General features: G+C 40.8%; 1 protein-coding gene across 1 annotated transcript in view; it reads left to right on the top strand.

Annotated features, from left to right (window-relative positions):
• The first annotated feature begins 79 nt into the window (after positions 1-79).
• The window catches only part of LOC110948811 (ryanodine receptor 1-like), a 51,674-nt gene continuing 35,573 nt past the window's right edge, over positions 80-16,180 (top strand). The window contains exons 1-36 of the mRNA XM_051937541.1: positions 80-282; positions 4,849-4,968; positions 5,069-5,167; positions 5,316-5,336; positions 5,891-5,965; positions 6,130-6,208; positions 6,292-6,404; positions 6,485-6,584; positions 6,671-6,767; positions 6,992-7,066; positions 7,145-7,301; positions 7,400-7,564; positions 7,718-7,839; positions 7,932-8,118; positions 8,231-8,366; positions 8,501-8,596; positions 8,930-9,048; positions 9,171-9,304; positions 9,400-9,641; positions 10,573-10,765; positions 10,873-11,089; positions 11,156-11,260; positions 11,355-11,458; positions 11,542-11,625; positions 11,753-11,912; positions 12,052-12,199; positions 12,357-12,562; positions 12,638-12,812; positions 12,931-13,139; positions 13,246-13,604; positions 13,706-13,835; positions 14,045-14,205; positions 14,306-14,468; positions 15,139-15,225; positions 15,363-15,589; positions 15,688-16,126. Coding sequence (XP_051793501.1) covers positions 235-282; positions 4,849-4,968; positions 5,069-5,167; positions 5,316-5,336; positions 5,891-5,965; positions 6,130-6,208; positions 6,292-6,404; positions 6,485-6,584; positions 6,671-6,767; positions 6,992-7,066; positions 7,145-7,301; positions 7,400-7,564; positions 7,718-7,839; positions 7,932-8,118; positions 8,231-8,366; positions 8,501-8,596; positions 8,930-9,048; positions 9,171-9,304; positions 9,400-9,641; positions 10,573-10,765; positions 10,873-11,089; positions 11,156-11,260; positions 11,355-11,458; positions 11,542-11,625; positions 11,753-11,912; positions 12,052-12,199; positions 12,357-12,562; positions 12,638-12,812; positions 12,931-13,139; positions 13,246-13,604; positions 13,706-13,835; positions 14,045-14,205; positions 14,306-14,468; positions 15,139-15,225; positions 15,363-15,589; positions 15,688-16,126 — 5,352 coding nt within the window. The 5' untranslated portion in view covers positions 80-234. The remainder of the gene's footprint in view (positions 283-4,848; positions 4,969-5,068; positions 5,168-5,315; positions 5,337-5,890; positions 5,966-6,129; positions 6,209-6,291; positions 6,405-6,484; positions 6,585-6,670; positions 6,768-6,991; positions 7,067-7,144; positions 7,302-7,399; positions 7,565-7,717; positions 7,840-7,931; positions 8,119-8,230; positions 8,367-8,500; positions 8,597-8,929; positions 9,049-9,170; positions 9,305-9,399; positions 9,642-10,572; positions 10,766-10,872; positions 11,090-11,155; positions 11,261-11,354; positions 11,459-11,541; positions 11,626-11,752; positions 11,913-12,051; positions 12,200-12,356; positions 12,563-12,637; positions 12,813-12,930; positions 13,140-13,245; positions 13,605-13,705; positions 13,836-14,044; positions 14,206-14,305; positions 14,469-15,138; positions 15,226-15,362; positions 15,590-15,687; positions 16,127-16,180) is intronic.

Genomic DNA, 16,180 nt, shown 5'->3' on the forward strand with positions numbered 1-16,180 from the left:
GTCAGCTTGCTCCACCTCTTTATGATGCTGTAATGAACAGCTGTAATGAGCAGTCAATCCTTCTGCCTCATAACACAGCCTGGGAGAGGCAGGGGACACGCACTGCCCTTCACAAACCTTCACCAACGTTACCCTGCCTTATGTGGTGGGCATACAGGCACCAGCAGTCGCAGAACTGTGAAACAAACAGTTTCCCCATTTCTCTCAAGGTTTTTACTGTAATACCTTGGGAGGATGGCAGAAGGTGCAGATGGAGAGGAAGAGATTCAGTTCCTGCGTACGGTAAGTGATGCTGTTTACCTCTTCTCAAATAGCTTACAACTAGCGATAAATTTACTCACAGCAATGGATAGTAAAAGATCTTTTATATATGAAAAAACAGACAAATACTTAGTGTGTTGGGTGGCTTTCTTTATTAAGACTGAGCACGGATTGACAAGGACAGGTGGCTGGCATTGTTACCTATTTATATCCCAATGGGTAGTTGATATACAAATGTTTTGTCACAGAGAAAAAACTTCTGGTGTCAAATGATAGTTAACACGTAACAAATTAAGAAAAAAAAAACAAACAATTACAGGTAAACCGCTTTGTTGAAGCGTAACATTTTGACACTGACCACCATATTTATTTTGGTGGGCAGTACTTACTAGGATTCAGACTTTTTTCTTTGATTGTTTTATGCATTTCTGTAGTTTGTATTTGGGTGATTGCTGTGCTTTAAGTGAAACATTGCACCTGTGACTGAGTTGAAGATCAATATTTTTACAGGTTCACAGAAATTTAAAAAAGCTCAATTCAATCTTAAAGTAAAGTTATAATCCAATAAAAGGTCAGTTCTGATTTCTATCAGTAGATTGGCTAAGTGTCAGTTTTGTCTAGATGTGTAAAGTCTAACAGACTCATCCTCAAATGGTGGAACTAATAATGCATTATTAGTGAATGGTACTGTGACTTATTATTGGACACATTTTTACCATGCCTAGTATTGAATGAAAATGTTGATGTTTACTTTATTGATTTGTGTGAGGAAACTACAGTTGCTGAAATGGTTGTAAAGGTTCAGCAAAACTTCTGCTGTGTCACCATGTTAGTAGCTTGAATTCACACTACATCCCTGATTTAATACTCTATCCTGTGTTGTTTCTTTGGTACTTTGGTATTAATTATATGCTATTTAGAAACAACCACCTATTTCTAAGTTTGCAATTTGAGTGACGACATTTGACACATTGCAGTTTTCCAACTTTAGATTGTTTGGTTGGTGATTACTGAAGGATTTAAGTGACTCAACACTAAGTAGTATGAACTTCTTTTGTTACTTTCAGGAAATGAATTCCTGGTACTGCCCACACTGCTGTTGCAATATGTCTGTGAAATAGTCCCACACCAATGTTCAGTACGGGTATATATTGAGTGAATCGGCAGGATGTCAGTTACTGCCCCGTATTGTGATTAACAGGAGTATTTTTACTCAAAATATTTGCCTTGATATCATATCATATTTTAGTTTGTATGTTGAAATGCTTCCCTAATTTAATGCACAGTGCATTATGAAATATGTAGTTCAAATCAGTTTATTTTTGTTGCGGTGCTCACTGCTGGGCTCTCAGATTACCTCTTTAGATCTCTGTGTCACAGTCCACAGAAGGGCATTGTGGCCTTGCAAGCAGATTGCTGCAATGTCGCACTCTTTATTTGGATGGTCAGTGTTGATACTAAGCTATCACAGATATTCAGCATAGTCTCATTTGAGTTTTTCTTCACTCTGGTAACTCTCGTCCTGGTTTTAGCGTAAGCCAGACACAGATTATCTGTCTGTCATCATGAGTATCACATTAATGTCAGTCACTTATCGCCACGTTGTGTATTCTGAAGTGTGGCTGCAGTTTGCTGTTTTGCTTAATGTTTGCTTAGTGGAGTCATGGACACATTGAAATGAAAACATGTTTTCTGAGAAAAAAAATGTCTTAGAGCTGCATAAATATGAAAACCATGCTTTCAGCTGGCATTGTCTCCTGGCTTGTAACACAACACTAAGTAAAATATGTGAACAATGTGTCACAAAGTTTCGGTCAGTCTGATGATGCTGTTCACCCTCAATGTAGCGGAGTTCTATATTTACTGTGTGAGGATTAACAGGTTCAAAGCTTGGCCCATTTTGACACCTGCTTACTTCAGTCCATGATCTTTACTACTAAAGTGGACTAGCAATGTTCCTTATCAGATGGTGTTCACAAATCATTTTGTTGTAAATCTCTTACTTGCCAAGTCTCTTCAGCTGGGCGTTGTACGACTTTATTTCGAAAGACAACTCTCTCACTGACAGCAGCCAAGTCTGACTGAGACGTAGCTGTCCCTTTGTAGCCATGACTGACTTTGGTTGTTAAGATGGTTTAATGCATGTAACACTAACTACATGCTGTCACTGAGAGAATGCACTGAACTGACAGAGTTGTGCTGCTTGAGTGTTCTATTAAAGCAAATTCCTGTGATGCATTAGTAACACAACTGTCATGTGTGTTCAAATAATTTCAATACAATTATGACAGCGTAGATTCAACTAAAAATGTAGCCAAAGCAATAATCATCCTGCAGCAGCTGCTGCAGCCAGTGGCCATGTAGTTCTTAAGCTCAGTCTTTAGAAAAGAGTAATGAGCAATATATGCATCGTGTAAAGCGTCACATCATTTCTGTTTTTTGTAGTACCTGCAAAGCATTTTCCTGTCTGTCAGTGGACCCCACTTACACACCAACTGTACATTCCCTTAATGTAGGTCAGGGGTAGTGCAAAAAAATAACACAATAGTTGTCCCAAAAAATCCTCCGGCCGCGATCCTTCAGGGACTCCGTAGCATTGACAATATGTGAATTCATGCTAATATTTTTTAAAATTTTCTTTAAGGCGCACAGATTAGTACACTAGTGAATTTACTTTTATATCTACTGTTAAGTAAGGTATTTGAGTAGACCTTGTGTTCAGGACATGAGATTGGTGGAGAGAAAACACTTACACTTACAAATTGTTCACTCTGCATATTTCAAATTCTCCCAAACTTGTGCTAAAGCTCTGCAGTTTAATAACAAAAAAATGTTGTTGCAGTGATGGAGCTGCTCATAGTATATCAATCCAATGAAGATTTCTGAGTAGAATCTCAGCTAGATCCTTTCTGTTTAGAGTTTGCATAGTTTCCTCATTTTTGCATCAGTTTCTATTCCAAACTGGGTCCCCAGAATTTACCATGAACATGAATTTAAAGTGTTAGCAACATCTTAAGGCCACCGACTGGACTATTGCAGTAGAGTGCTCACAAAACAAAACATTACTGTTGTCATTTTGTATTGTGTGTAATGTATATGTATACTATTACTCCTTTTAGTTTTACATTCCTCTATTTGAACTCTTTTATTTAGTATTTTTGTTTTATTTGTTAGTTGTTGACATGTGTTATGATTAAAAGCATGACTAGACCAGAAGCAGACGAAAACAGCTGAGCATGAACTTGTGAGCTCAGATGACTCAAAGGGAAACTTTGAATATTCCTCTCCTCAGCAAGCCGACTAATTGCATTATTGAGTCAGTGTAATGTGGGGCGATTTTTTTTTCCTGGCTGTCAAATCCTGAATATCTGTTGGTTTCCAGAATGGGATGTGTGAACAGCAGGTGCAGGGTCCTGAAATAGAGAGCTGAGAGGGGGTTTTGGAGCCAAAGAGGCGGGGAGTTAAGAGCTGGGCCAGTGACGGGCAGTAAGAAGTATAGTAACAGGACATACAAGTGAAGGTTAAGGACTTGTGTAGAGAAATGCCGTTATTTTATGGGTTATTTTGTTTCTGCTATGCATGTTGGCCACACTGTAGTCACTTTGATTAAAGGTTTGGTTGCCAAATACATCTCATACATGTAGAGAGACATAATCAGACATATTAGCTATATGTGCTCCTTTGTTATTTCTTGCCATGTTGACATCCCTAAATTAGCTTTGGTTTTAATGCAGCTGCTAGCAGATATAGTATGGTATAGGTTACATTCAGTATGCTTTCCCCTGAACTGTTAGAGGCATAGTGTAATCAAAGATTTGTTAAATGCATTTTAAGGGTACCTCCACCAATTTTACATTCTGCTACGGGTTGAGCTAATGGCTTGAGGCTACATGATTATCCACTATAAGCATAACATGCCTGAACTGAGGTAATCCCAAGGCTCTAAGGTCAAATGTTTTCCCTGCATAGAGGAATTTATGACTTTAGCCAGCTCCAAAAGAAAATGGCCTTTGCTAGCTTGATAAGAAATGGGAATAACAAGAGGAAGTGTATATTTTTAACCAGCTTTTTTACTTGGAGTTTCATTTGCTCAAGCATAATAGAGCTTTTTGTTCCACAAATGGTCAGATACTTCAGGAAAATGCATAGATTTCTGTCAAATGTGGTAACACAAACTGATTTTCTTAGTGAATGTGGACCGATCGTGCTTACTGTCATGAGTAATCACTCATTAAAGGCTCATTCTGAATAAGGAAAAACCCTGGTGGGATGTGCTGATGAATGGGAATGACTTGATTTCAATCTGCAGATGTTGTGAGTGTGATATAGTTAAAGGAGTGCAATGCCAAACCAGAGAAGAAATCTTTTAAGATTTGAGTTGGCAGCAATAGAAGACATGCAGTTTTGGCTTCACAACTTTTAATACAATCAAATCAGAGTTGGTATCGAGTATTCTAAAATCCAGAATGCTGAATTTTTCTCAGATGTCGCTACACTACTGACACTGATTGCATTTCAGTTCTACTTGTGCTCTCCATATGTTTTCCAAAACATGTCCTTCACTTTAGACTCGTTTTGACTTTGTAGGACGACCAGGTAGTGCTGCAGTGCACCGCATCGATTCTTAAGGAACAGATTAAGCTGTGTCTCTCCTGTGAAGGATTTGGAAATCGTCTGTGTTTCCTTGAGACCACCTCGAATGCTCAGGTAGTGAAAGGACACAGTTGCTTAAGCACCTTTTATCTAATTTCTTTGACAATTTGAGTTGCTACTGATCACCAGGTTTACTGGCTGTCCTGTATTTCAGAATGTCCCTCCAGACCTTGCTATCTGCTGCTTCATTTTGGAGCAGTCCCTGTCTGTACGAGCATTACAGGAGATGCTGTCCAACTCTTCTGTGGATGAGGTAAGACGCAGTTAGAGGGAAATTAATACTTTTTGGTTAAAAGGCGGCTCTTTTCCAGGCCATGCACCAATCATATAATGAAAAAGTCCAGAGTAAACTTATTTTTTTCCTTTCTGACTGAACGCACCTTCACTCTCCCACCTACCAGGCGGTGGATTTGGACAAATGGGTATGTTTACTCAAGCTTTTCTGTCACTGTCTCATGACATTTCTCTCCACTGCTTCATTTTCACTGTGTCGTAACAGCTTCCCTTTATAGCTGGTTTTGAGCTGTAATAGAGCCTTTTACATTACTGATTAATACCCATTGCCTGAGAAAACCCTTAGCTTTAACTTTATCTGCTTTTTGAAAGATGTTTGCTCATGAATCTCCATTCAGCCTTTTGTTTAATTACTTTAATAATTAAGTAATTAATAGGCAGTGAAAATAGAAAACACTAACAGAGGATCAGCATACTTTTTGGATACTCCACTGTAGAGAACCTTTCTCAGTGATGAAAATGCAAATGAATAATTTTTTCTGCTCTTTTGTTCAGGCTGTTATGAGATAAATTCACTCATGCTTTGCTTGATATGCAATAACAAGACATGACTGTGGTGTTTATACCTGCTATTTTTGAAGCACATGCATGGAGTCTGTCCACTACTACGCTACTAAGTTGTAAAGTTGAAAAGGCTGATCCCCTTCTATTAGTTCAACACTTCTCTACCTCATTCTCCCAGTCGTCGCAAGGTGGGGGTCATCGAACCCTGCTGTATGGACATGCCATCCTCCTGAAACACACTCACTCTAACATGGTGAGTACATTTGCAATTATTTTGGCTCCTGCTACTTGATTCTGTTCACTCTTCTAAGCAACTTTTCTCTTCACAGCCTGTTATTCTCTCTCTCCTAGCAGGTTGGAGTGCATGTCATTTCATTATTCATTACACTAACTTGTTGTCCCTCCTTTATGCTGCAGTATTTGAGCTGTTTGACTACTTCACGCTCGCTGACAGACAAATTGGCGTTTGATGTGGGCTTGCAGGAAGACTCCACAGGTGGCTATGCACTTTTCTGCACAATAAATCCACATATGCCCACGTATATATTTCTGCATTCTTAATCTATTTGTCACTCACAGGAGAGGCCTGCTGGTGGACCATCCATCCAGCCTCGAAGCAAAGGTCTGAAGGCGAGAAGGTCCGAGTGGGAGATGACCTCATTCTTGTCAGTGTGTCTTCAGAGCGATACCTGGTAACCATATTTGTATTTACTTGCACTCTAAGTTACAGTTTATTATGAATCCTTCTTATTAATACTACCACTCTTTTCAGCATTTATCCTATGCCAGTGGTGATTTGATGGTCGATGCTTCCTTCATGCAAACACTATGGACCATGACCCCAGTGATGTCTGGATGTGAGCTGGCTGAAGGTCTGTCATTTTGTTGTTGCTCAAAGAAGTATCTTTGTCCCTAAACATTTTCAGTTCATCTTAAAAATTTGACTCTTGTTCTCCAGGCTTTCTGACAGGAGGGTACGTGCTGAGGCTGTTCCATGGTCACATGGACGAGTGCTTGGCAATCCCAGGAGCTGATCAGGGGGACGACCAGCGCCGGTGAGCAGTGTTCTTTCATTCTTGATTAGCTTTATTGGCAAAATGTTTCTCAACAGCTCAAATTGCAGCTTAAGTGAACACACTAACAATGAATGGTCCCTGCTTCTTATCTGTGATTCCTTTTAATGATAGAATAACTGACCATGGTCATTGTGATGTGCTAGCTATCTGAAAAAAGTTTAAACAAATTATACATATCACTGGCTGATTTTTTTTTTTTTCAGAGTTGCTCATTATGAAGGAGGGGCTGTGTGCAGTCATGCTCGATCTTTATGGAGACTTGAACCTCTACGCATCGCGTAAGTGTCTTAACTTCCTCCTTCACTTTAAGGGACTTTACAGTGTGCTAATGCTTATTAATTTATGCCCGTTTGTAGTTGGAGTGGAGGTCACATTAAATGGGGCCAGTCTTTCCGGATACGTCACATAACAACAGGCAGGTACCTTTTTCTTGATGAGGAGAAAGGACTTCTGTTGGTGGATCCAGAGAAGGCCAATTCCAAGATGACAGCTTTTTGCTTCAGAATTTCAAAGGTCATTGTCCTGCAAATGAACTGTGCTGATGTTTGAGATTCTTAGAAGAATTGTCATATCAGCCTTAACAAATATCACACTTTTTATTTAAACTACAGGAAAAAATTGAAGTAACACAGAAGAGGGATGTGGAAGGCATGGGCACGCCTGAGATCAAGTATGGAGAGTCCATGTGCTTCGTTCAGCATGTTTTATCTGGCCTCTGGCTTACTTATGCTGCTGTTGATGCCAAATCTGCACGTCTTGGTCCTCTAAAGAGAAAGGTAACGCTGGATTATACATCAGCATGACAGCAAAATGTAAATCCCTGATGAGTGCTTGCGTAACAATAGCAAGACATTTAAGTCGGCATGTACTTTATGAGAGCTGATCATAACTATGTAAGTTCTGTTTTAAAAGCAGCTGTGTTCCCTTAGGCTATCCTCCATAAAGAAGGCCACATGGATGATGCACTCACAGTTGCTCGATCTCAGACTGAAGAGTCTCAAGCAGCCAGAATGATTTTCAGCACAACAGGCCTCTTCAACCAGTTCATCAAGTACGCTAATTCATTCATACTTTATTCAAATCTTTGTTAAGCATATTTGTCACAGTATTCTCATGTCTTCCATGTTGTTTTCATGTCTTCAGAGGTCTAGATGCTCTGAGTGGGAAAAACAAATCTGCCAATCCTCCATCTCTGCCTATGGACACAGTGGTGCTCTCTCTGCAGGATCTCATTTTCTACTTCCGACCCCCCGAGGAGGAACTGGAACATGAGGACAAGCAGTTCAAGCTTCGCTCCCTCAAGAACAGGCAGAACCTCTTCCAGGAAGAGGTTGGTCTGGCTATTTGTGAAAACAGCTGAATTCTGGATGTACATTTAATTTATCTGATTTCCCTGCAATATTTGTATTTCGGTTATCCATAAATTTTTTTGCCTTTAATAGGGCATGATTACTCTTGTTCTGGACTGCGTTGATCGGCTCAATGTGTACAACACAGCAGCCCACTTCTCAGAGTATGCTGGCGAAGAAGCTGCAGAGTCATGGAAGGAGATAGTAAATTTACTGTATGAATTGCTAGGTATGTTCATTTTTAAATTTTCTCTATGTTTTATCTGTTTTAGATTAGTCATTTATGTTCCTCATATCTAGCCACCTGCCTTGTTTGTTTATTCACTGCATTACAATCTTTTCTGCTTCTGTTCTTCCGTAAAGCTTCGTTGATCAGAGGTAATCGTGCTAACTGTGCCCTCTTCTGTGATAACCTCGACTGGCTGGTCAGTAAACTGGATCGTTTGGAAGCATCTTCAGGTATCTTAAGATATCAGGAACCTCATTTAAACGTACAATTGCACAGTCTTTTTCTTGCTTGCTGTCTTTAAAAGCCGGCGTATTTGAATGACTTTGAATACATAACTGTTTGTCTGTTGCTCACCGGTATCAGTTAACACATTGTCATCTGTCTCTTTCTTTGAAAGTTATTTAGATTTGTTTCAAACAGCGTACACAACAGATCAAATAACAACACAATTTAAATGAATATCCCTCCTATAAACACTAACCATGTGAAACTTGTAATTACACGTGTTCCTTTTGTTGTTTCCGGTGTTTATACATTTATATGTTCTCTCATTTTTATGACAGGAATCCTGGAGGTGTTGTATTGTGTCCTGATTGAAAGCCCTGAGGTGCTGAATATTATTCAGGAAAATCACATCAAATCCATCATCTCTCTGTTGGATAAACATGGACGCAACCATAAGGTCAGGAACATCTAATGCTGTTTACTGAACATGAGTTATTAAAGCCCCCAGATTACAACTGATCTATTTAATAAATAAAATGCATTAAGGCTTTATACATTTCTGTCTTCTTTTGCTGTCAGGTCTTGGATGTGCTCTGTTCTCTGTGTGTGTGTAATGGAGTAGCTGTAAGGTCAAATCAGAATCTCATCACAGAGAATCTACTTCCAGGCCGAGACCTCCTACTTCAAACCAACATTATCAACTATGTGACCAGGTTAGTCACTATGCACAAGTACATGCTTTTTCTTCTACACTGATTATCTAAACAGCTCTTCTGAGTTGTGTATTTGTTTTGCAAACCTCCTGTAGCATGAGACCCAACATTTTCCTTGGAACCTGTGAAGGATCCACTCAGTATAAGAAGTGGTATTTTGAAGTGATGGTGGATCACGTGGAGCCGTTCCTTACAGCTCAGCCATATCACCTACGTGTGGGTTGGGCTCTGACGGAGGGCTACAGTCCTTACCCTGGCGGAGGGGAAGGCTGGGGGGCTAACGGGGTCGGGGATGACCTCTACTCCTATGGTTTTGACGGACTTCACCTCTGGTCAGGTAAAGTAAGCATGGTTTGACTGAGAAGTAGTCTTTTGCATGCATTTGAAGAGCACCTGCGACATCCTCATCTCAAACTTGGACAATTTCAAAAACATTCTTTGTCTGTACAACAATTTTACATTTGTTCCTACAAGTAAGACATAAATAGAAAGATCCTCAAATCAAACTGTCCGCATAATGTTTTTTTTCTGAATGCCAGCATCCTTTATCAATAGCTCCGGATAAGGAGAAAGCATATGCATTCACTTACAAAAAAGCAGCTGCACCCACTGGCTATTTTCAGAGCGCTCCAGCTGCTCGGAGCACTTCTAATTAACACTCTCTGAACTTTTTGTGAAAGTGCTGGTGTCATGACCAATCACATGTGCGGGACTTGTCATTCTGACAACCAGAAAAATAAAACCAGTTTTTTCTGTCTGTTTCTGTTTAATCAATCAATCAATCAATCAATCAATCAATCAATCAATCAGACCTTTATCGTCATTGCACACTTTCATATACGATAAAATTTCATTTGAGCTGCCCTGCCAATGGCAAGCTCGGGCTGCAGCACCGTTGGGAGCGCGCCTGTCTTGAGGAAAAGGAGAAAAGAAAACATTTGGGATCGGGGTAGGGATGGCAGAGGGTAACATGAAAACCACAAGCTGTTTAAGTCTGAAAAAAAAAAAAAGTCTGAGAGAAATTATCACTATTACAGGTGATACTAATCTATCACACAATGATGGTTAGAATGGTGTGTTATCAAGAGAGTGTTACCATAGATAGAAAACCCACGCTCTTTATCCCAGTGCTTTTTTGATGAAGCCCTGAGATGATGCATTCTAAGTGCCATGTCTATGCTTTTCTGCCAGAGAAAAACACTGTGGACACCTACGCTACGATTTTATGCACTTGACAGAATATGATTTTACTTGCTGTGTGTCTGCAGGACGTGTTCCACGTCATGTTGCTACGCACAATCAGCACGTCCTGGCAGCAGAGGACGTGGTCAGCTGCTGTTTGGATCTCAGTGTGCCCAGCATTTCCTTCCGTATCAATGGGCATCCCGTTCAGGGAATGTTTGAGAACTTCAACCTGGACGGCCTGTTCTTTCCAGTGGTCAGCTTCTCTGCAGGCATTAAGTAGGACATTATGAAATAAAAAATTCTGAATTTGTTTTTCTTTATTGGTACCATCGATTTATGACATAATACTTAGAATAATGTATATTTTCCATTCCAAACACGAGGTTGCGATTTCTTCTCGGAGGACGTCATGGAGATTTCAAGTTCCTTCCACCTCCAGGCTATGCTCCGTGCTATGAAGCAGTTCTGCCCAGAGACCGTTTGCGGATTGAGCCCATAAAGGAGTATAAACATGATTTTGATGATGTTCGCAATCTGCTGGGTCCAACTCAGTCCCTTTCACACACAGCCTTTACTCCTTGCCCTGTGGACACAATACAGGTAAGCCCAGATTCATCTGCTTTAAGCTTTATCTTTTGCACTGCACTGATTTTATTATTTTTACAGATTGTGCTTCCTCCTCATTTGGAGCGCATTCGAGAAAAACTTGCAGAAAACAGCCATGAATTATGGGCTGTTACTCGCATTGAACAAGGATGGACTTTTGGACCAGTGAGTGCTTTCATTGTTGGTCACCTTTTCCACAGAAAATGTTATGTACGCTGACAATTTCCTTCCTGAACCTTTTCACATGACTTTTTTACAGTTTCGTGATGACAACAAGAAGCTGCATCCCTGTCTGGTAGATTTCCAGAGTCTGCCTGAACCAGAGAAGAACTACAATTTAGCAATGTCAGGAGAGACACTAAAGTACGTCAGAGTCTTCGCATAATTAACAGCACTGGGCTTTTGTCTCTTTGTACTTCTAATGCCTCGTGTGATTCATTTCAAAGGACTCTGCTGGCACTGGGCTGTCATGTAGGAATGGGAGATGAGAAAGCAGAGGAGAATCTGAAAAAGACCAAACTCCCCAAAACGTGAGCTGCAAAACATTCACTTGTTTTAATGCATTATGTGTGTTGGTTTCCTTTTTATCATGTCTACTGTAAAAGCATAATAAAGGCTCTAAAGGACCCATCCTAATTACAAAGCATCATTTGTTAGTTACATGCAGAGCAGTGGATACAAGCCGGCCCCTTTGGACCTGAACCATGTGAAACTGACTCCTAATCAAAACACTCTAGTTGAGAGACTGGCAGAAAATGGACACAATGTGTGGGCAAGAGACAGAGTTCGCCAGGGCTGGACATACAGTATTGTGCAGGTATCACCGTTCTTTTTATGAAGAGGTCACTTTGATGATGATAACAAGTATGAGCAGATATTTCACTGAGTACATGCTGTGTACACTTTTCCTAAATGTTGAATCACATTTTCATTTTTGATGTTATCTTCTTTTGTAGGATATAATGAACAAGCGCAATCCCCGTCTGGTCCCTTACAACCTACTGGATGAAAAGACTAAAAAGACTAACAGAGACACAGTTTGCGCAGCTGTTCGCACCCTCATCGGATATGGTTACAACATAGAACCACCTGACCAGGAGAGCAGTAAGTCTGCACTGCTATCTATAAACATAGTGGCAGGAACATTGATTTATTTTTAATGTCATCCTACAAAATTATTTATTAAAGGCATATATTTTTTTAATCAAATCTTAAAGCTTTCCAAGTGGCCAAGTGTTTATTTCTGTTTGTGTTAATGTAGGTGGGCATGGACCTGGCAGTTCCCGTGGAGATAAAATCAGAGTGTTCAGAGCAGAGAAATCTTACGCTGTCACTCAGGGGAAGTGGTACTTTGAGTTTGAAGCTGTAACAGTTGGAGAGATGAGAGTTGGCTGGGCTAGGCCCAGTGTTCGTGCAGACACTGAACTTGGTGCAGATGAGTTGGCCTATGTCTTCAATGGCTTCAAGGTGGGACACAGACATAGTTTATGTGCTTGTGAAGGATGCCTAAGCTTCTAAATTTTAAAATGTTTTTCTTTTTAGGCCCAACGTTGGCATGTTGGAACTGAGCCATTTGGTCGTCAGTGGCAGTCTGGTGACGTGGTGGGTTGTATGATTGACCTCACAGAGATGAACATCATGTTTACACTCAATGGAGAAATGTTAATCAGCGACTCAGGCTCAGAGATGGCCTTTAAGGATATCGAGATAGGAGAAGGTAAGTACAGTAACTAGTAGCGACATATAAAGTTTTCAGGTGGAGACACTGAACATGAGTACATAGAGTTCTGTTTGTGATGTACATCCATGTTCATACATGTATTGAACATCTCTAGGCTTCATACCTGTGTGTAGTCTGGGCCTGTCCCAAGTCGGCAGGATCAACTTGGGTCAAAACGTCAGCAGTCTTCGCTACTTTACCATCTGTGGCCTGCAGGAGGGATTTGAACCCTTTGCAATCAACATGAAAAGAGACATTACAATGTGGTTCAGCAAGAGCCTTCCCCAGTTCATGGCTGTGCCTCCTGATCATCCTCACATTGAGGTATTGTGCATTACTTGTCACAATATTTTTTTGAAACATTTTTTGGTTTCTATTACGAATAACCAGTTTGTAGATAATCACCTGGACCCTTTCTTTCATTGTTTAGGGATCACGTGTGGATGGGACAGTGGAGTCAGCCCCTTGTCTTAAAGCGACCCACAAGACATTTGGATCTCAGAACGCTAACACAGACCTACTATTCTTCAGACTCAGCATGCCGGTTGAATTTCATGAGACGTTCAAAGTCCCAGCGGGGACCACTCTTCTTACTCGTGCTCTGACCATCCCAGAGGATGAGGTGGTAGAGGTGGACCCAGACTCTGAATTTGAAATACTTAAGAAGTCAGCCACTCGTAAAGAGCAGGAAGAGGAGAAGAAAGAACCATCGGTGCCTAAAGAGACTCCTGCCATCAAAAATGGAGAGAATGAAAAGGATGCCTCCACTGAGAAAAGCAAGAAGAAAGGGTATGGAATTGAGAACGTTTATGTTGGGTTTGAGAAGGCTACAGCTAGGATACCCTGTTAGCTTTTTATATATACTGAGTAATTTCTGCTGTTATTTACAGTTTCCTGTTCAAGGCTAAGAAGGCTGCATTAATAACTCCACCTCCTGTTGTTCCCACCATGCCTCGCTTAGTGGAAGATGTGGTACCCGATGACAGGGATGATGTCGACATCATCCTCAATACCACCACGGTATAACTCTATGTGGTCATGATATTCATAACCATATAATATGCATCATTTGCTCATTTGGCCTTATACTATTAAGATTCAACATTTAACATGCGAAATAAATAATAGTGCTTTGAATGAAGTAATTTCTATATTGAGCTCATCTGCTGTGATTTTTAATATTTGTATTGAATTAATATATTTTTCCCAACAACTTGTTCCTTTACCAGTACTATTACTCAGTGCGAGTGTTTGCGGGACAAGAACCAGGTGGAGTGTGGGTTGGCTGGATCACACCTGACTATCACCAGTATGACCCACATTTTGACATCAGTAAAGTGAGAAATGTAACAGTCACTGTAGGCGATGATAAAGGCAACATTCATGACAGGTATGTTACTAGTAGAGAGAAAACGAACAAAAAATAAGTAAATGTGTGTTTTTATTCAAAATGTAATAACATGCACAAAAAAATCTTCTTCCTTCTTCAGCATAAAGCGCAGTAACTGCTACATGGTATGGGGAGGGGAGTTTAGCAGCTCCCAGCAGACCCGAGTCAGTCAGGAGGACTTTGTGATTGGCTGTCTGATTGATTTGGACACAGGACTTATGACGTTCACTGCCAATGGAAAAGAGATAAACACATTTTACCAGGTTAGTTAAGCTTAGTCTGATATTCATACTATTCAAAATAAAGTTCTTTAACCCTTTAAGCTTCAGTCAATTCCAGCCGTTTTCAGTACAAAAAATCGCTAATATTCTATTTTTAAATAAAAAAATGACGAAAAATACAGGGAATATTGGACGCACATTGCGAGGTGCATTTCCTTGAAAACGACCGATTCGTGGATTTTATACCGACTTCAGGACATGTTTTGGACAAAATAGTTTACTGGCTTGTGTCATCTGGATGTAAAAGGTTGGATTATGGCCGTTTTTTGTGGAATCTTTTTTTCTGTGTGTAATAATGAACCCGGAAATGTGAGTCGCGCTGTGTGCGTTGAAGCTGTGTATAGAGAACGGATGGATGAATATTCGTTTTTGTCGGACAAATGTGTTTTTCTCACCCGCTGTGGTAATCGCATCTGAAAGTGGTTCATACCGGCGGATTCATGAGAATCTAAGCTTTCCATCGGTGTATAGTGTTTGTATAATCGGGTTTGTAGCCGTCGGACATTCTTGAAATTCCTATGCAAATTAGTAAGTGTACCGCCGGCGGTACACCGACGACGCACTGAAGCGTAAAGGGTTAATGTTGAATAATATGTATTTGAAGTCCTATATAAAGTAATCTGGTGCAATAAGTTATGTTATCCTCTGTCAGGTGGAGCCAAACACGAAACTGTTTCCAGCTGTCTTTGTTCTGCCTTCCAGTCAAAATATGTTTCAGTTTGAACTAGGCAAGCTAAAGGTCAGTCACCAAGAATCACTGTATTCATTTTGCACCAGTCCTCAAAATCAAGACCACAATTGCACATCATCGACTTTGTTATGCAAACTCTTCTCTGATGCATTGTCTGTTCCTGTCTCCTTCACTTGTTTTGCCAGAACATCATGCCGATCTCAGCCGCCATGTTCCGGAGTGAACGCAAAAACCCTGTCCCTCAGTGCCCCCCTCGACTGGATATCCAGATGTTAACCCCAGTCATCTGGAGCCGAATGCCCAACCATTTCCTGGCTCCAGAAACAGGACGTGTCAGTGAGAGACTGGGCTGGATGGTCGAGTGCCAGGAGCCGCTCACCATGATGGCTCTTCACATTCCAGAGGAGAACAGGTTCGAGCTGCGTCACTCTGCATTTTCTGTTACATTTGTTGAAGATAAAATCATTTTGTGGGTTTTTTTGACAAAATTCATCCCTTTCCTTCAACTAGGTGTATTGACATCCTGGAACTCTCTGAGCGAATGGACTTGCTGAAGTTCCACTACCACACTCTGAAGCTGTATGGCTCAGTGTGCGCTCTGGGAAACAACCGTGTGGCCCACGCTTTGTGCAGCCATGTGGACGAATCCCAGCTTTTCTACGCCATAGAGAACACCTACTTACCTGGACCAATGAGGAGTGGCTTCTATGACCTGCTCATCAGCATGCACCTGGAGTCTGCTAAAAGGAATCGTCTGGGAACCAACAAAGAATTCATAGTTCCAATGACAGACGAAACACGCAGTATCACCCTGTACTCTGACAAAACTCATGCTTTACCAGGGGTTGGCCTCACCACATGCCTCCGTCCCAAACTCCATTTCTCCTCAGTTGGGTTTGTGGGAACAGATCCAGACATTTACACCCTGAGTCCAGTCATTCCATTACAGGTGAGACTGAACAGTTTTCACACTTTAGAGCAGCTCTCAAGTTCTCTAATAATC

The sequence above is a fragment of the Acanthochromis polyacanthus genome, chromosome 17, assembly GCF_021347895.1.
Source record: "Acanthochromis polyacanthus isolate Apoly-LR-REF ecotype Palm Island chromosome 17, KAUST_Apoly_ChrSc, whole genome shotgun sequence".
In the NCBI taxonomy this organism is placed as follows: domain Eukaryota; kingdom Metazoa; phylum Chordata; class Actinopteri; family Pomacentridae; genus Acanthochromis; species Acanthochromis polyacanthus.